The 22,540-nt window shown below is 39.8% G+C and overlaps 1 protein-coding gene across 4 annotated transcripts in view; it reads left to right on the forward strand.

The window, feature by feature from the left end:
- Positions 1-22,540, forward strand: part of LOC141957596 (uncharacterized) — a 40,131-nt gene that overhangs the window by 12,032 nt on the left and 5,559 nt on the right. For 2 of the 4 annotated variants that reach the window (XM_074899361.1, XM_074899362.1), the window contains exons 5-15: positions 2,667-2,717; positions 4,844-4,921; positions 8,608-8,744; positions 9,310-9,429; positions 9,947-9,977; positions 15,640-15,661; positions 16,046-16,070; positions 16,947-16,985; positions 18,303-18,404; positions 19,614-19,719; positions 20,897-21,805. In XM_074899361.1, coding sequence (XP_074755462.1) covers positions 2,667-2,717; positions 4,844-4,921; positions 8,608-8,744; positions 9,310-9,429; positions 9,947-9,977; positions 15,640-15,661; positions 16,046-16,070; positions 16,947-16,985; positions 18,303-18,404; positions 19,614-19,719; positions 20,897-21,805 — 1,620 coding nt within the window. The remainder of the gene's footprint in view (positions 1-2,666; positions 2,718-4,843; positions 4,922-8,607; positions 8,745-9,309; positions 9,430-9,946; positions 9,978-15,639; positions 15,662-16,045; positions 16,071-16,946; positions 16,986-18,302; positions 18,405-19,613; positions 19,720-20,896; positions 21,806-22,540) is intronic. The other 2 variants (XM_074899364.1, XM_074899363.1) reach the window with 2 other exon arrangements.

The following is a 22,540-nucleotide window of genomic DNA, read 5'->3' on the forward strand; positions in this document are numbered from 1 at the left end:
AGTACCTCCATTGGTGCTGAGTAATGGAGTTGACAATGGCTGAAACTGCCCTTAAATTTTGAAACATAGCTGTTGTATTTCTGGCAGTCATTAGGAATTTGTGTGCATTACAAATACATGTATAGATGTAAAAGGTAGAGAATGAAGAAACATGTTCAGCACTGCCACTGAATGTTGAAAGGAAAGGGGTTTTTTTTGTTCATATAGGTAACTAGTATCTGGAAAATATCCCTTACTAAATAAATTGATTAGTTGGAAAGAATTTTCTGAGACAGAGGTGATTTCCTAGCTTACTGATTGAAGCAGGGCTACTGTCTGTACTGGATCATCACTTGCTTACTGAAGCCTTGAACAACTCTGAGGGCAGAGTCTGTTTAATCAGCTTGTAGTTGCTTCTCTATCCTAAAGAGGAATTTTGTCCTAACATCTAATCTCTGCCTCCTAAGCAGCTATTTCTGGCTGCTATTTGTTATGCTACTGCACATCCCCACAGGGTTTGACTCATCTTTGTAGCTGCTCTTCAGGTATCCAGGCTATTAGATTTACTTTCAGCCTCCACTTTACTAGATTAAACAGCTTCCAAACCTGTTCTCATAACTTAATTTGCCCTGGGTTGTCTTTCTTGGTAGCCCTTCTGCTGGACCCTCTCTGTTTTTTTCTACATCCCACTTGAACTGAAGAAGGATGGAACTAGACAGCCTCACAAGTCCCAAATAATGGAGGATAAGATATTTTGAAGTATGCTGCCTGTGCAGTAGCTCAGTATGGGGTTTCCCTAGTTCATGGGAGATATGCTTTTGGCCAATACTCAGCATTCATTAACTGAGCTGCTTTGACAGTGCCGCTGCTCAGTCAGCCAGATCTCAGCCTGTACTTGTGCATGGGGTTATTTCAGCTGCAGAACTCTACACTTCTTACTATGTTGCTTTATTCCTTAATGTTCCCAAGGTCCTGCTCAACTGAAGCTGTGACATTGATTGTATTTCCTAAATTACTACTGTCTGAATTTGCCACTGGTGTTCTGTGCATCCTCAGCCAGGTTATTGATGGTGATGTTGATTGTGTGGGCCCTAAAAACAGTTTTTGGGGTGCTTTGGTGGTTACTGAACACCAAGAGGCTGGTCTGTTGATTGTTGGTCTTTGAGCCTGGCAGTCCAGCCAATTTTCAGCTCGTTCATCAATCCGATATGCTTTAAGGGAAAATATTGTTGTGGCTTGGGTTTCAGATGCTTAAGAAATATAACTTACACTATTACTGGTGTTAAAAAGCTATGTGACTAGTAAATGTGAAGTAAACATTAGCCTGGAAACCTGCTGTTGCTGAATGGGAGACTGTCTTTGAGGTCATAATTGCTTTGTTAAACTTTTGCAGGCAGCAGTTATACTTCTGAAATGCCTTTTTTTTTAAACAAAAAAATCTTTTGGTAATAGTAGCAGCTACAACTTTAATTTGACCATATTTGTAAATCTCAACCATGTTAAAGCAGACTGCACTATGAACTGCTTCTGGTGCAATTTTCTGCAAATAGAGCTTGTTCCTAAAAGTAAACAGAAAATCACTAGAAGTCTTATTTCACAGGTGCTTACTTATTCATACTATTTAGCACTTGGCCATGTTATCAGTCTGCAGATGCTGGACCTGGAATCTAACTTGGGCTTCAGGCACTAACTGAACTACTCTGCAATTAAGTAATTTTTGTTCTTGCAGAGTACCTGGATATCTTACTTGTTTACGCTACCAGAGACTTGGAAGCTTTTTACTGAAAAAGGTGGATAATATAAGAAATCAAGGGAGAGATCCTTTCTCATACCCCTCCCATATGTTAATATTGCAGAGTTGTTTGCCACTTTTGAATTGATTTACAGCTTTGATACATATCTAATTGCCTGTCTTGTGCAGAAAGAGAAAACCATTGATGTAAACAACATTGTATTTGCCATGACTGTCAAAAACTTCTCTTCAAAAATAGGAATTACACGGGCAAATACATAGTTGAACTTCCACTTTTTCCAGTAAATGAGTACTGGTGTGTTATCTTGTTTTAATCTTGGATGCTGCGGTTTTACAAAATATTGGGAACATTTTCAAATACACTTGAGGTGTGCCTGCGTCTGTGGATTTGAGGGAGGAGTGGGGCAAGGGAAAGCAGTTCCAAAGGAAGAGAGTGGAAGGACCTTTACAAAAGCACATCTAAAAATTCACTCTGAAGATGAGTGATTAAGAATATATACAGAACCCTATGCAAAAGAAGATGCAGTTGAATGATTTCTGAATTGTCTCTGGGACTGTGTTTAGACTCTAAATTTAGATCAGAAGGTTTCTGTTGGGTACCTGTAACACAAATCATGTCATGCACAATACTGAATAGTTAAAATAATTAAGCAGTGTGAAAAACACTTAGAAATAAACACGCTATGCTTCTGTGACATTTATGTGTTTGGTATATTGTGTTAGTGGGGAAGGGGAGTGGAAATGAAGACTTTTTCTTACTTAGAGTAGTAATGTTACAAAAGGAAAGTGCACCAAGATGAAATACAGCTATTACTGAGACTATATTAAACTGTAAAGTGAACTGTTTAATTCTCTAACTTGTTTGGATGATCTACTAGGTACTTAGTAAAAGTAAGTAAAAAGTAGTAGTCTGACTGTCAAACTATTATCCTAGGTGCCCGAGCTCCACTCCGAACTCCGATGAAGTATGAAACACAGAGACCAGGTAGCCGAATATGCAACTTTGAAATCAGTGGTTTTGTTTTAGTGATGACCAAAGCAGGTGGTTGATTATGGTTTTAGGAAGAAGCAATGCAAGTTACCAAACATTTGAACCATTGCTTTTCATTTGTGCACTGGTTAATTTATGTAAGAAAAGATTGTAGGAAAATGTGAATCGCATAATCTTTTGGGTTGGAAGGGATCTTACAGATCATCTAGTTCCAACCATCCTGCCATGGGCAGGGACACCTTCCACTAGCCCAGGTTGCTCAAAGCCCCGTCCAACCTGGCCTTGAACACTGCCAGGGAGGGGGCAGCCACAGCTTCTCTGGGCAACCTGTTCCAGTGCCTCATCACCCTCACAGTGAAGAATTTCTTCCAAGTTACAAGTATTTTCACAGAACAACTTTCAAAGTTGGGACATAGTTTCTGTATTCCTGATTATTGCTAACATCTGATATCAGTGTACATAGCTAATGTTTTTTTAGCTGATGCAAAATTTTCTTTTGAAAATTTCAGCATGCATGTGTATATGCATATGATACAGTGAAAGTTTGACAAAAGCATATAAACAAAGAACAGTATGGGTTGTTTATTATCAAGATGATACTAAACCAAGAATATTTAGTTGTATGTTAGGAAGTAGGAAGAAACTGGACATTACCTTGTAGGGACCTTAAACTTTTTTCTGGGTGAATCTTTTCATATTAAGCCTGAAAGACCACATGCCTTTCACTGTCAGTTTGGGAGCAGCCACCTCACACTACAAGCTGCTACACAGACACACAAATCCTTGAGAATGGCATAATACGTTTAAGTGTTGGTAAAAATCTATGGATATTACATGGCGCTAACTTGTTACATGTCAACCCTGTCATACTATGCTACTGCTGCATGTTGCCTCAGACAAAAGAAAACCCCAAAATAATAGAGAAAGATTTTAACAAGACTATAAAGTTTTGGTGGGAATGGGCCACGCTGTTCCTGTGGCAAGAGGTGTCCCATCAGGTATTTTCTACCACAATTGCAAGAAGTTTTTCATATAAATTAATGCTAGAACTTTGTGATTCTTTTTTTGTGTATGTGTGTGCAGCCCTGGACTTTGACTTGGTAACAGTACAGGCATGTTCTTAATGGAATGAATATTTAAGAACAATCATTGAATTCCCAGTGTGTCTGAAATATTGTTGTTGTTTTTTTTTTTTAAACCATAACCTGGCATCCTAAGCGGGGAGAACACAGTAACGGTTCAGTGCTTGTGGTATTTCTACTTGTTTGCTCCAGTTTGAAGAAACTAGCAGCATTTATGAGTCTTAGGAAATTCATCAGTCAGTTAAAATACAGCTGTATGTAATTAGGAAGATGAGTTTTATTGCTGCACATTTTTTCTCATTTTAAAAATATGTATTTTAACACTTGAATACACTTAATGCCTCTTTGAGACTGTTTTGCAGATATGTTTAGCTGGATTCTGCTGGTGTTCTGAGTTGACTAGGAATACTTTTAAAAGTGGTTTAGGCACTGCAAACCCAAGCTCTTAAAACAGTGAGGAGCAAGATATAGCCCTGATTGAAACTGCTAGGCCAGGCTCAGGAATGTACGGATTGTGGTTGTGTAGCTTCTGGTCTGCTCGGAGTACAAGAGGCATTGGCTGTATTAATGAAGATTATGTGTCCTTTATTATACTTAAGGCAATATGATTCCTGAACTTGACTCCAAACAAGCAGTCTCAGTATGCTATATGAGTATTAGGGTTTTAGGGGAAGAAGGAAGTTGGTGGCTTGGCCTTTTTTTTTCTTAATGAGCACTGACATGCTCTGGGGCATGTTATGAATGTGAACTTGGTATTTTTCCTCAGTAAACTGGATTGTGTTAGAAGGTTTGTTTTGCTTATTTGGTTCTCTTCTTGAAGACATTAATTCCTTGCATGTGAAATTGTTATGGAAAACAGACAGTGTTGGAATCTTTTTGTGAGTGACTGAGATCTTGCCCATTTTCCTTATGCATTTCAGAGTGCAAGTTAATTTTGTCTCCCTTAAATCTCCGTTAGAAACTCCTTTAGTATGATAGAAATTATGTGCAAACTGTCTAAGATGTAATATCTCTTTATGTGTATGTTTTTTACTTTAGCTAAGAGAGGACTCACAAAGGACATAACCTGTCTGAAGGATTTTATGAATGATCCCAAAAGAGAAGAACCTCTAGTTGGTATGTTTTTTGTTTTCTAAATAGTATTTCTTTGAATTTGTGACCAAATGGCTTTTGTTTTGAAATAAAAGTTGGAATTCTAGATATTGTTTCACTTTCTGTAAAGGTATTGAATAATTTATAGGATATATCTTATCTCTTAAAACTTTTAAGGTATAGCTTATTACACTGAGTACTATAAAGGCCACCTCTTTTGTACATCTTAGTTGTTAAGAAAACTTGTTCCTGAAGGAGCCATCTTAATAAAGAAGCTTTTCACAGATCACAGAATGTTTGAGGTTGGAAGGGACCTCTGGAGGTCATCTGCTCTTAACCCCCTGCCCAGGTAGGGTCACTGAGAGCAGGTTGCCCAGCACCACGTCCGGATGACTTTTGAACATCTCCATGACCTCTTAGGGAAACCTGTGCTAGTGCTCAGTCACCCTCACAGTGCTAAACAGTCCCAGCTCTCTCAGCCTTTCCTCATAGAAGAGATGCTCCAGTGCCTTCATCATCTTCGTGTCCCTTTGTATCACAGAATTGTCTAGGTTGGAAAAGACCTTGAAGATCATCCAGTCCAACCGTTAGCCTAGCACTGACAGTTCCCAACTACACCATATCCCTCAGCGCTATGTCAGCCTGACTCTTAAGCACCTCCAGGGATGAGGACTCCAACAAATCCCTGGACAGCCCATTCCAAAGCCTCAAAACCTGTTCTGTAAAGAAATGCTTCCTAATATCCAGTCTAAACCTTCCCTGGCACAACTTGAGGCCATTCCCTCTTGTCCTATCACTTTCTAATTGGTTAAAGAAGCTCATCCCCAGCTCTCAGCAGCCCCCTCTCGGGTAGCTGTAGAGGGCGATGAGGTCTCCCCTCAGCCTCCTCTTCTCCAGACTAAACACCCCCAGTTCTCTCAGCCGCTCCTCCTACGACCTGTGCTCCAGACCCTGCACCAGCTTCGTTGCCCTTCTCTGGACATGCTCGAGTCGTTCAATGTCCTTTTAATAGTGAGGGGCCCAAAACTGAACACAGGAATCGAGGGGCGGCCTCACCAGTGCCGAGTACAGGGGTCAGATCCCTTCCCTGTCCCTGCTGGCCACGCTATTGCTGACACAAGCCAGGGTGCCATTGGCCTTCTTGGCCCCCTGGGCACACTGCTGGCTTCTGTTCAGCCGGCTGTCAATCAACACCCCCAGGTCCCTCTCTGACTGGCAGCTCTCCAGCCACTCCTCCCCAAGCCTGTAGCGCTGCTGGGGGTTGTTGTGGCCCAAGGGCAGCCCCCGGCATTTGGCCTTATGGAAACTCCTGCAGTTGGCCTCAGCCCATGGCTCCAGCCTGTCCAGGTCTCTCTGCAGAGCCTCCCTACCCTCGAGCAGATCAACACTCCCACCCAACTTGGTGTCACCTGCAAACTGACTGAGGATGCACTCAATGTATGTTTGTGTCCCTTGTACTGGGAAGCCCAGAACTGGACACAGCGCTCCAGACGTGGCCCTACTGATGCTGAGTGGAGAGGGTGGATCATCTTCAGCCTGCTGGCAACATTCTTCTTCGTGCAGCCCAGGATACCATTAGACATCTCGGCCACAAGGGCTCATTGCTGGCTCATCTTCAACTTGGTGTCCACCCAGGTCCTTTCCTGCGGGTCTGCTTTCCAGCTAGTCAGCCCCCAGCATGTACTGGTACCTTGGCTTGTTCCTCCCCAGGTGCAGAACTTTGCACTTCCCTTTGCTGAACTGCATGAAGTTCTTGCCAGCCCAACTTCCCAGCCTGTTGAAGTCACTCTGGATGGCAGCACAACTCCCTGGTGTATCAGCCATCCCTCCCAGTTTTGTGTCATCAGCAAACTTGCTGAAGGTATGCATCATCTAGATCATTAATGAAGATGTTCAACAGGACTAGACCCAGTTTTGACCCTTGGGGTACACCACTACCTACTGGCCTCCAACTAAACTTCATGTCACTGGTGACTTGTCATTTGGTGATTCTTTGTGATTTTCCGTTTGGTGGGGTATACAGGTGTTTCTGTTTGAAATATTTTTCCTCACTATCTTTGGGAATAGTAAAAGTAATGAGATAGAAATAAGACCTTACAATTTAAGTGCTAAATTAGGCAACCCTTAGGAGAGGGTAAGCAATGCTGCTTGTCGGTCGCCTTAGTGCTCCTAGTATGTGCTGGTGGCCTAGAGAAATATGTTCCCTGGTGAAGAGCGAAGTACTGAATTTCCTAGTATTAGCAGAGAATTTCTCTGTTTAGTGAATTGTCTTGCTGTTCTTCTACATACACTATTAATATTAAAAAGCATAGCAATTTTTTATCATAAGCATTTTTAATAGAAAAAGGTTGCTTTCTTGTATACTCAGTTCATTTGATAATTTATTTTCAGAGTTAAGATTTTGCAGTGTAATACTGTAGTGAGTCCGAGATGGAGTTGTGTGTTTTGGATTTGTGACTAAATCAGTGTTCATATACAAACACACCCATGTTTTGGCTGTTGCTGAGCAGTGCACAGCTCAAGACATTATTTTTTTCACTGTGGGTCCCCACTCTTCACCCCTTGAGTAGACTGGGTATGGGCAAGAGGCTGGGAGGGGACATAGCCAGGACAGTTGACCCAGACTGGCCAGAAGAATATTCTGTACCACAAAATGTCACCTTCAATAATCACAGTTGAGGTTAAAGAAAGTTAAAAGGGTGCATGTGTGTGTGTATATAGCTTCCATAGTGGTTGTTCAGAGACTGACTGGCTATTGATCTGCTTATGGGGAGGTGACTGACTGGTTTTCACTTTTTTTTTTTTTTTGTCCTCTCTTCACTTACTAAACTGTTTTTATCTGAACACATGAGTTTTCTCACTTCTGCTCTTCCTGTTTTCTCCCATTGTGCTGAGGGGTGTGTACGTGAGCGAGCAGGCAGCTGTGTGGTGCTTGGCTGCTGGCGGGGGTCAACCCATCACAAATATGCAGTATTGGAAATTATGATAATAAAGAACAGCTGCAGTTTTTCCAATTAGTTTTAAGCTGCTTATTAACTTATTACATTTAAGCTGTTCAGAGTAAAACTTTTCATGCTAGCTATAAGCTCCAAACTTATATATTTCTGAATACTTCTGAGGCATAGTCTTTCAGTCATTCTAGGAAAAAAGAAGAAAAAAAATCCCATTTTCATTCCTGTAATTTTTAAAAGTTTATGGAAGATTTTTGGATTATGAAGGACTCAAGTTTTGTGAAGACTTTCCTACATGTACTTTGTGCTACTTGGACACTGTCCAAATTCTGTTTTGACTAAGTAATTTAAATGCAGTGTTTTAATCTAGATGTTTATGTGGCATTTCCTGTTCTCATTCTTTTCTTTATATGCACTTCTCCATGAATTCTCTTACATGACTGTATTGAAAGGAAGGCTCTTTCTTAGTTTCTTGAAAATCTCCCAAACAGGAAAAAAGGTACATGAAATATTTCATTTCAGTGGGCTTGCAAATCTGCCATAGACAGTGCTTGCCCTTAAAGGATAAAGCATTGTTAAGAGGTAAATTTAACTGATGTGGGTAATAAGTCTAAAGAAGTGTTGAAGTGATCCTTAAGTGTTAAAATTCTGAAAATGGAATGCTTTTATTTATTCATTTTAGCTTTTAATGAGCAACATTGAAGGGAATACATTTGTTTATAGTAGTCTATACTAAAATATAGACTCTTGCCTTTACAGGTTTAGAATATGTGGTTGAAATCAGATTTGAAGGAAGAAAAGAGCCGCATTATGAGTGCAAGCTGTGTGGGTTTAATACAGAGATGGCACCTATGATAGAACATCTTAGTGGATATAAACACAGAAGAGCATACATCGTGAGTAATTTTGATGTGTTTTGATGACAATTTCTTTATAATACTTCCTTTTTTTTTTCTATAAATAGTTGCATCAAGTTTGAAGTTTAAACCCCCATATGATAAATTTCTAATAAGACTTGTATGGTTGACTGTTCATCGATCAGATCAACATGAATAGCCATGAAGCTGTGAGTTATCGAGGAAGTGTGATCCAGAGGTTCATGACTCTATCTGCTCCAACTCTTCCCAAGTGTTTTGATTGCCTCCAGGATCAAGTTCCTAGAACATTGTGGTGGTGTTTTTAATTCCTCAGCATGCCCATAGCATTGTTGGATATGGTACAGAGCATGTTACCTTTTGGTAGCAAGCCTTGCGTAGTATCCATTTTTTTGTTTTGAAGACTACATAAGCAACTCTAATATTAAAATATAATTAGTTGTGTTACAGAGAAGAAATGAGCTCATATTGTTCAAAACAATGTTTACCAGTCTTTTGGAAGCTTGTCCAAAAGGTGAAACATGCCAATTTTTAAATGTTGTGATGAATTTTGATACTGACCATTTCAAGCTGTTTTTGTCAACAGTCTAAAGAATTTCCAGGTAAAATGAAGAGAGAGACAACAGATATAAAAGAATGCAAAGTCTCATTTCTCAGACGGATAGCAGGAGAGCTAGAGAAGACTGAAGGACTGAAAATGTACAAGGTAATTGGAAGTAAATGTAAAGTATCTGGTAGTGAGTCTTTTGTCAGTGTATTTATTCTTGACCTAGAAAATTTTAAAAGTACTGCTGACAAAGCTTGTTAAATTTCTGTGTGTTTCTAGGAAGTGTAGTATTAAGTCAAATTAAGGCTTAACTTAAAGTTACCCTAAAAATTCTGGAGAAAAGAACAGTAGTATTGAAATTCATCTGAAAAAGCAAAGTTTTTTAAGAAGTCAGTTTTTTTAGATAGAAAATGTCCAGTCTGAATTCAGTGGTTCAGAAATTGTATTGTTTTACTTCAATTATTTTTAATTTTTGTAACTTAAATTTTCTCAAATGTAAGCAAATTTTATCTCAAATTTCATTTTGTATTTACAAGATTATATATCTATGAAATTATGGGCTACACTATACTGGGACAAATAAAAATACTTATTACGTTTCTAAAAGCAGTTGCAGTAGAGACTTGTTATGAAATATTAATCAGAAAATCTGATATGAAACTATTTCTGTTCCTAGATTGAAGGTTACATAAGACCAAGTACCTCACGTAAGTCTATGAATTATTGAATGTAATAGATTTGACATAATTGCTATTTGGCCTAATTTGAATTAGTAGTTGAACTCAAAGGGCTTGACTGATTTAAAATGTTCAACTTGTAATAGCAAAAAATATTTTCAGAGTTTTTCCAGTTTTTGTGAATTTGAAATGAGGGAAGAAGGGAATTGCCAGACTTGCAGTATTTCTTAGAGAATTTTTAACAGCTTAGTTCTTAGTTTCTTAGTTCCTTATCTTAAGATAACAGTAATTTGCTGATCAAGGAAAGTGAAAAAAGTATGGGAAAATGGTATTTCTCTGAATAAGCTGCCTGCATGTACAGGCTCAATCACTGGTAAAAGTGGAAGTTACAGTTCTTTATAAGTCCACTGGAACAAGCAATGGAAACCAAACCCTCAAACATATACATTGGATCTGCCTTCGTACAGTATGTTTGAGTTATGTCTTTTGTTACTGTAGATGTGCCATTGATGCTTAACAATGCCAACCTGAAGAAATATCTACTTTTGCTACCTTTTGACCCTAGTACTAATACCAGGGGGATTGTTTGGTTGAAATGGGTGAAAGTTGCTGAGATCAGCAGTTTGTCAGTGTGAATCCTGCTGTAGGTGTCTACCATAACAGTGGGTTGGGTTTTTTTTTTTTGAGTGATCATTGATGGCTTCTGTAGATTGTACCTTTTAATGTTGTTCTGCAAAACAAGGTGGCAGGGACCCATTTTGAGCTCCATTGAGCTTTGTTTGTCTCTTGTGAAGAAGTGACCCAGTTACCTAGCTCAGTAATTCTCAGTTCAGAGTAAACTGACATCAGCATTTACTGACTTCTATAGAACTGGAAGACATGCTCAGATATCAAACTGGAACATCAAAAAGAGTGATCCCGCCCAGTCCTACAGTATATGAAGAATTGGAGGAACAGGCAAGAGTGAAGTTAGCAGCAGAAGTGTTGTATCATTCAGTATTGAGGTTTGCTCTGGTTAGGTGGTGAATTCCAAAATTAAAATGCTCTAGTTATTTAGAAGAAAATGATGCTTACTGGTTTAGCAGCTGTGTGTCTTCAGACTAGATCATATTAGCAGAGAATGACTTCCAACTTCAAAGTTACCTTCTAAAAAGCAAGAGTGAGTTTGAAGATACAATTAAGAAAGGCCATTTGGTGGCATGTAATACTTTGCAAGTGACAAAATGGATATTAACACAAATTTTGGCTTCTGCATAGATCATATGCAAAACTAAGATAAGATTATGTATTTTTTTATATATACGTATGTATGTATGAGAGACCTTGAAGTGATTGGTTGCTTTTCTTAAAAAGGAAAAGTTATGATATTTCTTTATTCCCTAATGAAGAGAGATGATCTGTATTTTGTCTTGGGCTTCAGATTAAAAATACTATCTTACTAAGGTAATTCCTATAACCCGTTACTCAAAGTAGGGAGTTGAGCTTGAAGGCCTTATGACACTCTGTATGAGCACAATGTGGCAGTATAACATATGAAGTTCTGGTCTAGTTCAGTCTCTGAATTCTGCCTGTGTAATTTTTTTTCCTTTCTAAAAACTACTCTTAATGCTACTATAGAATATGGCAGCAAATTCAAAATAAGTCCAGAGACTGACTTTGCTATTTTGGACCAGGCTTTTCAGATTGAATTATTGCTTCCTTGAAGTTATAACAGATACCTGGAGAAGCTTGTCTGTATCTTCAGCGGGGAAGTGATAACTCCATGTGTCAGTACCGGATGGGAAGTGACAGACTGATCAGTCTTGCTAAAAAGCACTTGATGGTTATGGTGGATGCTAAGCTGAATATAAGCCAAAAGAACGCTCTGATTTCACATAAGGCAAATCTGATGCTGTGATACTTCAGAGGGAGCACAGGCAGCAGATTGAAGAACAGTCTTAGCCCCTAATGTTTGATGCTAGTAAGATCAAACTTGCAATACTGTGTCCAGGTCCAGTTTTGTTCCTTCTAGTTCAGGGGGAAGATGGAGAAATTGGAGAGGATCCAGCAGAAGATTATGAAGACTCTCAGGGATCAAGAGCATGTACCTAGGATGAGGGTTAGAGGGAGCCAGGCTTGTTTAGAATGGGAAAGAGGAGGGTAAGGGGTAATCTTATACCTGCCCTTCAAACAGTTTTAGACTGATACAAAGAGGACAAAGCCAAAGCTGTTGGTAATCACAGGCAATGTAACGAGATGGCAGCCACAGATTGGCAGTGTGAGAGGCTGAACTCAGGAAAAACTTCTTTCCTAGAGGTTATTACAGCACTGGAACAGGTTATCCATAGGTAGTGAACTCTTCATCCTTGGGAGTTTTCAAGACCTGGCTATATAAAACTAGAATCTTAATATTAGCAGTAGTCTTGCTTTAAGTGGGAGGTTGGACTAGATGGTGGAGCTGGAAGTTATCATGTGGTCACAGAGCTGTGTCATCATCAGGATTGCAGAGATATAATGGAATAGCTTGTATGACTAGAGTGCTGTAATGAATGGGTACAGGCTCCTTATGAAAGGTGGCATGGAACGTGACAGTAGAAGTTGTGCTGGATGCAAGAGCACATTTTCTGTATAGAGCCATGGCTGGTGGTTGTTGAGGTCTTATGGGTCAGGACTAGAGGGAAGGCCAACAAGAACAACATCACTGTAGATGTCTGCCCATTGTGAACAGGCTGTCTGTAGCAAGGCTGTCTTCACATAACGGGAAGAAATCTTCCAACTGCAGGTTCCAGTTTTCCTGGGGGGACTGACTTGCTGTAAAAGCAGCATGGGAAGTTGCAAACCAAAAGTGAGTCAAGGCCAGTTTTTCAAGCAGCTGCTGGATAAGTCAACAGGAGGAAGGAAGTGTTTTATAGAGAAGGAGAAGAATCAGGAATGTGATGGTCAATGGCAGCCTTAATTGGAGTGGTCATGAGATGATAACAGGTTAAAACCCTTCTGGGAACGAGGATGTTACATAACAGACTAAGGACCTTGGGCTTCAGGGAAACAGACTTCAGCTTCTTCAGAAAATTAGTAGTCAGGATCCCTTGAGAGGCTGCTTTGAAAGGAAAAAAAGCCCCGAAGAGCGAATCAGTCTTCAGGGAGAACCTCCTCAAAGAGCAGAAATGATCCATTCTGCTGTCCAAGAGTTATGAATAGCAGATGGCTAGTGTGTTTGGGAACTCCCAGCTGATCTTAATGCTAAAAGGAAGCATACAGATAACAGAAGCAGAGGCAGGCTGCCAAGAAGAAATGTTTAAGAATTGCAAATGTATTTGGGGTGAAATTAAGAAAGCAAAGCTTTCCTGGAGGTGAAAGGAATATGAAGGGCAACAGGAAGGCTTCTGCAGCTATGACAGCAGCAAAAGATGATGTGGATCTGCTGCTGACCAAGTAGCTTGGTGATGAAGCCCATGGAAGAGGCTGAGATATTTGTAGCTTTCTTTGCCTTGGTCTTTACTGAGAAAGTCTGCTCTCAGATCTTTGTGTGTAGTTGTAAAGCCTAAGGGAGAGTGGCATCACCCACTGTAGAGAAGGATCAGTTTAGGGAAGAGCAAATTATGTACAAGGCCATAGGACAAAAAGGGATGCTTCTGGTGTTAAGGGAGCTCTCTGCTCCCTCAGAAGGTCTTTGAAAGGTCACAGTAATCAGAGGAGTTCCTTTGGGACCTGAAAAAATTCAAATGTGCTTATCTTCAAAAGTAAAATGTGGTTACAGGCTGTCCCAGACTTTATAAAAAATTATGGGACAAGTCCTCATGGATGTCATTTACTAGTGTGTGAAGGTCAGGAAGGTGACTGGGAATAGCTAGTGTGGACTTACCATGGACAAACTGGGTTTGACCAGCCTGATTGCATTTTGCAATGACATGGGCTGGCTTTGTGGACAGGGGAAGAAGGATGGATGTCGGATGGATGTCATTTTAACTTCAGCAAAGCTTTCAGCACAGTCTCCCATGTTATACTTACAGCCAAAAAGGTAAGTCAACAGGGTCAATGAAAGGTGGCTGAACTGCTAGGCTCAGAGAAGTTGTTGGTGATTTTAAGTTTGTTGGCCAGTTACTAGTGGCATTTCTCAGTGGTTTCTTCGGGGGCCAACACTATTCAGTGTGTGCATTCATGACCTGGATAATGGGCTAGAATACAGCACTGTCAAATTTGCAGATAGCGTCAAATTGGGGGAATGCCTGATATGTGGTAGAGCAAGACTCTGATTCAGAGGGATCTCAGCAAGCTGGTGAAATGGTCTGTCAGAAACCTCCTGAAGTTCAGCAAAGGTACATGTGAAGTATTACACCTGCGGTGAAGCAGCACCCTGCTGGATACAGACTGGATACTATTGGGCTAGGAGGAAAATCTTATGAACCTGTAAGATTTGATATACAGCAGTATGAACATGAATCAGCAATGCACTCTTGATGTAACGAAGGCTAACAGCATACTGGACTGCATTAGCAGAAGTGTAGCCACCAGTTTGAGGGAAGTCTTCTTTTCAAACAGGGAGGATTTTGGAGACTTACTGGAAAGACAGCACAAATTGAATAATTAAAGGAAAATTATTATAATTGTCAGTGTCCTCATCTTACAGTTAATTGTTTGGTTTCTGTTACTTACCACCCCTGTAGTAGTTTTCTCTTAACCTCTCAGGCTGGACTAGATGACCTTCAGAGGTTCCTTCCAACCTAAACTTTTTTATGATTCTGTGATTCTGCATGCAGATGCCCCGCCCATCCTACATTTCCGTGATTCTTAATTCACTGAATATCTTCTCTGAAATGGTGGCAGTCCTCTTCTATGCTGACATTTGGAAAACTTTGGGACCTACAGTGTAACTTACTGTTGCAACACACAGAATCACAGGATCATCTAGGTTGGAAAGACCTTGAAGATCATCCAGTCCAACCATTAACCTCACACTGACAGTTCCCAACCATATCCCTCAGCACTATGTCAGCCCGACTCTTAAACACCTCCAGGGATGGGGACTCCACCACCAACTCAACAACATGTGTTCAACATCAAGTTAAAACAGTAACAAGAGTCTTTCAGCCACATATTGTAGGGACAAAGACGTCATTTGTCCTGAGAATTTTGTCCTGTTGCTTATCCTGGAACAGGATAAATACTTACAAAGTGATAAGTTATGTACCATGCAGTAGCTGATTCTCTGAAGCATAGTTGCTGCCTTAGTCTACCTTGTTTTACTGAGCTTTCCCTCCTTACTCATGCTTATACACTCTCTGGCAAGAGAGATGATTAGACATTTTAATCTCCATAACTTCTTGTTGGAGACTGCATTGTTTTATGTGCAGCTTTGAGGTTCACTGGTACGTTCACAGAAATAAAAACCCGAAACCTTTTCACTTTTTGCATAGAGGATGCATGCACACCTCAGTCCATACTGACTTGTGTGGGATTCAGCTGCCTGACCACAGATGCTGTAGGGTACCCTGCAAAACTGTTAGGGCACAAGTCTCCTATAGCCCTTTCATCAAGGATGCCTGGTGCTTTCTAAAATGGTAGTATGTGCCTGGGTTTAGGCTGCTGAATCCTGCCTTTTAAAGAAACCGCAGCCACTTCAGGACCAGTACTTGTTCTGTTTGTGTAATGCTTCTATTTTAGTAATACAGTACAAACCCTATGATGTTGCTAATAATTCTTTTTAATTTTCTAGCCCCATCAAAGAAGAAGGCAAGGTGAGAATACTACCCCCACAGGGGAATCAAGAGATTTATTTTATTTCCTTATTTATTAAATAGATCTACTTTTCTGTAACACGCATCATCACATATGGGGAAAATATTTTATATTGTCTTTCCACTATGCTTATTCTTTCTGTGTAAATTTTTCCTTTCTGTCTATGAGGAAGTAGTAGCTAAGACTTTTGAAATACTGCAGTGGTTATGCAGTTCAATAGCAGTCTGATGTACTTGCACACAAAGAAGTTGCATTTCAAATTTCAGGCTGTTACCAGTTACAACTTAGTTACCACTGCATACAAATTTGGAAACTACGAATAAACATAACTTTTAAGTAGTCTTTAGAGTGTATTTTAATATTGTCATCTCTTTCTTTTTAAGGTGGGAAGATGATTATAAGTATGAGGTATGTAGAGGTAGTAATTCTTCAAGTATCTTATGCTTGCTTTCATTTTTCTGAAAAATTTGTCCTCTTTGGCTTCATTTACTATTTTATTAATATTATTGCAGAAGCAAAATAATTGGCCTAATGACCAGACTTTTGTGTTACTCAGAGGGGAAATGAAAACTGTACATCAGGATACTCATCCGTCTTAGTTCTCATAATTCCTGTTCAAAGTCACTGGGAGTGTCAGACCCAGTGTCTGCAGGCCAGGTCTCCCAACCTGTGCTGCAGTCTCCACTTCTTTGTTTTGTCCCTCTTCAGATCAAAGGTATTCTATACTGAAGGTTTGGTTTGAGTCTCAAGATATCTCTAAAGATTTACCTTTTCTCAAAGGTGAGACTCAAAGTGATCTCTCAAGTAGCCGTCCTGAATAACACTGGGTGCAAACACTGAAAACTACCTCACTTTTATCTTAGTAGCAGAGGTTGTTCTGTAAGCTGATGTATTCTGTGGTGACGTCTTGCTCTTTTAGGCCTCAGGCTGGTCAGGTACTAGGCTAGCTGCAGCTGCGCACTTGACTTTTTTTAAACACGAGGTTGGACCTGAGTGAGGAAAGCCTGGGGAAGATAGCTGTCGTAGGTATGTAGCTTAGGTGTGAAATGTGTTCTTCCCAGTGTTGGAAGTAACGCAGTTGTATTTGTAGTAGCTGCTACCTAATTGCTATTCAGGCTCTAATGTTACATGTTTATGGCTGTGAGCTAAAATTACTATCTTTTCTTTGTGCTGACTCTTGTTGGTGGACAAAAGATTAAAAGATCTTGTTTTGTACAAGATGATGTAACAAATACTATAGTATTCACTCTTTTAATTTTTCTTCCCCATTCTCCAATCGCACAGAATGATCCTGTTCGGAAACAGAAAGCTCTAGAATTCTTGGTATGTATGTAAAATGTGACAAGAGTGGTGCAGTTTCACCAGTATGATGCAATGAATATTGTGAATATTGCAGTGAATATTTTCTTTGAAAAACTAGTGCAGCTGTAGCATTATGTCAGCACAGAACAGCTTGCTAGATTAAATGTGAGCTCTCTTACGTGTTCTCTGGATCATTCTTCCCTCTGCTGAGGAGCCACCCTGACAAAGCAGCGTTAGCAGCACTGATGTTGCTCTGGTGCTCTTGGCTGCTCATATCTAGTGGGATTTATGATAACGCTAAATGAGGGGAGCCAGTCTGGTCTTGCTGCCTGTGGTGCTGCAGCAGAACCAGACAGCCAGGTGAAAGTGGGTAGTACTAGAGCACGACTGCTGGTGTTGGAGTGGGGAAGTTTTATGAGTTCAGTTGCTGTTGGCAGTGGCGTAGTAAGCCGAGTAAGTCTTTTGGGTTTCTGTTTTGAAAATATCTGACCATTTATATCCACCATTTTACTCCATGAAAGTCATGTTCTGTACCAATGGCAATCACAAAATTTTATTTGGGTCTGAATTGTGTTTATACACTAAAATCACAAGTAGAATGTTTTGAAATGTGTGCTTCGTTACCAACTGAAGACATTTTTTTTTTCCTTTTTCAATTTTTCTTGTTTTTCTTTTAAGCTGTGGTTACTTGTGACTTGAGGTAGAGAAAAAGCAAGTCTGGGGACAATGAACAAACTACCAAAAATGCCCAGTAGACAGTTAATTGATTTTTACCTACAGAAATCACAGCTATTCTTTATGGCAGACTGCCTATATTCTTTTAACTTACTGTAATCACTTACAACTTCATATACTTACTAATCAGTCTCTTCGGACATTAAAAAGACAGCTGTAATTGCTCTGCGCTTTACAGAATTATATCTGTATCTTTTGGTATTTCTTATTCCCAGAATTACACATAGGAAGATTATAATGGAAACTTCCATCTTTTTGTTACTAAAGTGGGAGAATCAAGGCATTTGATGGTGTTGGAGTTTACCTTTTATTCAATTTTCTACTCAGATAGCATAAGTTTAGGAGTTGTGCCCTCTATCTGGAACAAAATGTTTATGATTGACAGTATGGGAGTGGCACAGACATCCAGGTTTATGTTCAACCTTTTATAAGCCCATTATTAAGTTCACAATTTTGGTTTTTCATATGTGTGTGTGTATACATGTATATGTCATATATCAACCCAGTATAAACATGGTTATAACAAAATCAAATATAACTTTTATCTGTTTGTGTATATGACCCTTCAGCATCCTAAAGACCAATTCTAATGTTTTTCATCAGGAGACTTTTCACATCACTTCAGACTCAGAAGCAACACTTGTTGTTCATATTACACAGGAACTCACAGAAGCTTTGAAGGCCTTTTGTGAGAAGAAAGCAGCAGTAAGTAACTCAATTTTGACCAGAGTTGTTTTACCATTGGGAGGAAAGGAGTGGTTGAACTCATTGTGTTAACACCCTGTCAAACTGTAACAGTTCAGGCATAGGTTAAAACCCCTCAGTTAAATATACTTTTTTTAAAATAATTTATAAGTACCAAACACATTCACTGCATGGCACATTTCTGTTAGTTTTTCATCATCCTTCATCTGTTTTAGTTTTCTTTTGCATGCATTCTCCCCATGTTCTGGGCACCATTTTGCTTCATGTTGTCTGAATATCATCCTTCCTTTGCAATTGGACCCTTGCTTGATAGCTTATCTTCTAAGATTAATCAGGCATTAAGTGCTACCCAGATGTCATCTCTTTTTTTTGTGGGCATGTGGATAAGTCTTTATTTCTGGTGGCTTGTAGCTCTGTTCCCAGTTGAGAGATTTAATCTGTTTAGACTAAGGCAGGCAAGATGTTCCTGTCTCTATCCCAGCTTAAACCAGGACACTGGCTTTCTGTTGGCCCTTGCAAACCTCCCTAGCTTCTTTACATAAAAATTGAATACTTGTGGAAAAAGGTTCTGAAGAAGGACCAGAATCTGTACAATAATGACTCAAGACGTCTGGCAGCTACTGGTTCACAAAATTTGGCATGTGTTTTTCTGAAAGTTATTTCAGACTGGTTTCTTAGGAATTAATAATATATTCCATGTCAGCTGAGCTGTGGTAACTGTCTTTGTGCAAATGCCACCACCACCTTTTTGAGAGCTACACTTTCAAGAATGTCGTGCATTTGAATATCATACAGTTCTTATGAGCGAGTTAAAAATTGTTGCCATAGCTTAATCTTAGGCAGTAGTTGAGCTTTCCATTTTGCATTCCCCAGCTAGAGACAGGATTTGCATATGTACCAGTTTTATGTTTTAGCCAGGTGATCTGGAGGCACATGGGGCAATAAAGTAATTTGAAACAGATGACATTGTTTTCCCCAGACACTTTATTCTGTTCTCCAGCCATGTACCTCTTCCAGATAATACTTTTGAAAACTGTGGTTTAATGTGGTAATTGTGAACAACAGAACAGCACATCCTTCTTATGGAGTTTGCTGTCACCTAAAATTGTACTCTGCTAACTTTCTGTGGAGAACTTGCTATTTTTTTTTTTTAGAACGCTCAAAATTTGAGTTGAAAAAACAGACATTCTGACCTTTTTCTTTACCTAGGTTAATTACACTAACAGTCTGAGGCCACTGATGTCAATATCTCAAGATGAATTTCCAGAAAGGAAAAGCATCCCAAAACACTATAAGCCATATGGAAAATCCAAAGGTAATTTAGATCTTCTATTCTAATATTTTAAGTTTACTCTTAATGCTGCACGGATTGTGAAAGTTTACTTTTATGGCCAGCCACAGTACTTTGTTAGAGCACTATGTGTCTTTGCCCCTTGAGTCAGTCGCAGATGGAGTGACACCCTTCACTCATGAGAGAGAAGTAGCAATATGTTTATTGATATAAAACAGTGATTTAACAAAGTCTTGTAAATACAGCAGTGGTTTAACAAGATTCGATGGCAAATATCACTTGATATTTACTGCCTAGAGGACAGGATCAGACAAAACTGTCAGGGAAACCTTCCCATTGAGTCACAAGGTTCAGAATGAGACCCCCTTGCTTTCTAAACTCCTTCTCAGAGAGTAGTCTTGGTGTGGCTGGATTCACTCCTAGTCCCAGACTTTGTCAATGATTTATGTCTAAAAGATTATATATGTGTGCACTCAGTACTTATATCGCTTAGCTAAGATTTCAAAGTATTGGTGTGCTTATTCTCAATTCACTTGCTGAGTATCTGATGCAGTAAAGATTCTCTCAGCCTCGAGGAATAACCTTGAGAGGCCTCCCTGCTCGAGGGGAGATCCTGGTGTGCAGCCTCTTGCTGTGCAGGAGAGCTAAACAGGCCCTGGGCTGTCCACTGTTTATTGAGTAAGATGCTTGACTTATAGTCATATTTGCATACCAGCCGTATTTCAGTTGGCTCATGCTTAACTAGCCTTCAGATGTTGAGCAAGATTTACAGCCCTTATCTATTGTTATCTGTCTCTCTTGAGTCCAACTTGAACCAGGTGCAGCCATCATGTCCACCACTGGTGGCTGCTCCTTTAAGCAGAGTGGGGGCAAGAGGAGCACACCACCACAGAGTCAGTTCAGGATATCATTTTCTGAAGCCTTAATGACTTCAACCTTGACTGTCTAAAACACTTCTGTCTCACTGAATAGTATTAGAGCAGCAAAGGTTCTTGGGAATCCAAGCAGTAACCTTTCTTAACCTTTAACATGAGGATTTTTGGGTGAAAAGGTACTGGACTTAGGTTAAGACATAAAGGCAAGGAAATGGGAAAAGAACAGGAGAATGCTTCATAAACCCTCAAAGTAGTTGTGGTTTAGGTTGATATCTTAAGATTTTACTGTCTTTTAGTGTCATTTGTTTATTTATTTATTCATTCAGGGAATTCTAACTGGAATCAAGGTTATTTGTCTCGGTATGAAGAGTGTTCTGCAGATGATTCTTTTGCTTCTGCTAACTCATATAGTTACCAAACAGATGACAGATCATCTTCTTATGGACTAAGATCTGATGACTTTGCAATGATGTCTGCACTCAGGGACTCTCTTGCTCTTCAGACTGGAAGTCCTGCCAGTGGTATCAGTGAATGGCTGAGACAGTTCAGCCGATCTGCTTCTGGCAGTAATTCAGCTGGTGGGGCCTGTTCCTATGAGACAAGTCCAGTGAGTGAGTACTCAGCAGAATATATGTCCAACGATGTGCGAGGAAGTAAGCTCCCTGATAACAGAATCTCATATGGCGGGGAAAGTACAAACTGGGGGAATCAACAAGCGTGTACAAAAGCAAGGCGTATGAGTGATCAAGGATTACCCTATGCCAATTCTTCTGCCTCATATCCTCCTTCTGGAAGATATTCCACAAACTATCCTTTGCAAAGCTATTCCTCTTACAGGAATGAGGAGTCTGTGAATACTTGTACATCTTCTGCAAATCCTGCTGTTTCAGGGAGAGGTGGCTGTAGGTGGAATGAGGACTTTAGGTGGAATGAGGACTCTAGCTGGAACCAGAGCTCTAGCTGGAACCAGGAGTCTAACTGGAGGCAGGAATCTAGGTGTCAAGGATTCAGGTACCCCAAGTCAGGCTACAGGAGTGATTGGAGTTCACATCAGTACTCGTTTTCTGGCAGTGGTTCGTACAGAGATTACCAGCAGTTCAGAAGCTCAGATAAGATATTTGATGAAGATGCTGTTGGTCTTACTCCCAACATTTTGAATAGACTACGAGGAGAGGATATACCTACAATGACCAGGATGCTCAAACAGTTGGCTCCATATTATCCAGCACTTCAAAGTAAGATTGTGGTTAGTTCTCATGTAAAATGAGTTACATCAACATAATTGCTTAACATAAGCAGGAAATTGTGTGTTGCAGAGACAGTACGGTCCATTCAGAGGAGTTGAGTTCGTTTTGCTCAACATCTGTACCAGCTGAAGAACGGTGTTAATTGCCTCTCTGAAGAGGCTTTGCCTCTTGACAACTAAATAGAGCTGTGAGTGGCAGGAAATGTTCATAGCACAAAAATTTCCTGAATTGAAAGGTTTGTCCTAGGTCATCATGCTAACTAGCATCTTGTAGCACGATCTGAGTTAGTACTTTTGAGGTGGCAACTATGGGAAGGGAATGTATTGGCATAAAGAAAAAAAGATTGGAATGCATGCTGAACCAAACTCGGATGTCATTATAATAGATGAAGATGTGGATCAAACACACTGGGATAACAAAAGAGAAATGTTATTAACGAGCTGTTTTGTTATATGACAAATTATTTTTCCCAATTATTTTAGAAATATTCCTTAATGTTAAAAATAGCAAAATATTCTTCAAGTAAGAGATTCTCCCTTGGAAAGAGATTATAAGAGGAATTTAAAGGGAGGTGGGCATATGCTACTGTGTCATTGGGCATGAGTTTGGACAAATGTGAATTGTGCTTATGGTACTAGAATTAGTTAATTAACTATGTAGCTAGTTACTAGTAAAACTTTCATTATTATGTTCTCTCTGCTCTATTGTGTGAAATAACATGAA

The sequence above is a fragment of the Athene noctua genome, chromosome 2 (assembly GCF_965140245.1).
Source record: "Athene noctua chromosome 2, bAthNoc1.hap1.1, whole genome shotgun sequence".
NCBI lineage: Eukaryota > Metazoa > Chordata > Aves > Strigiformes > Strigidae > Athene > Athene noctua.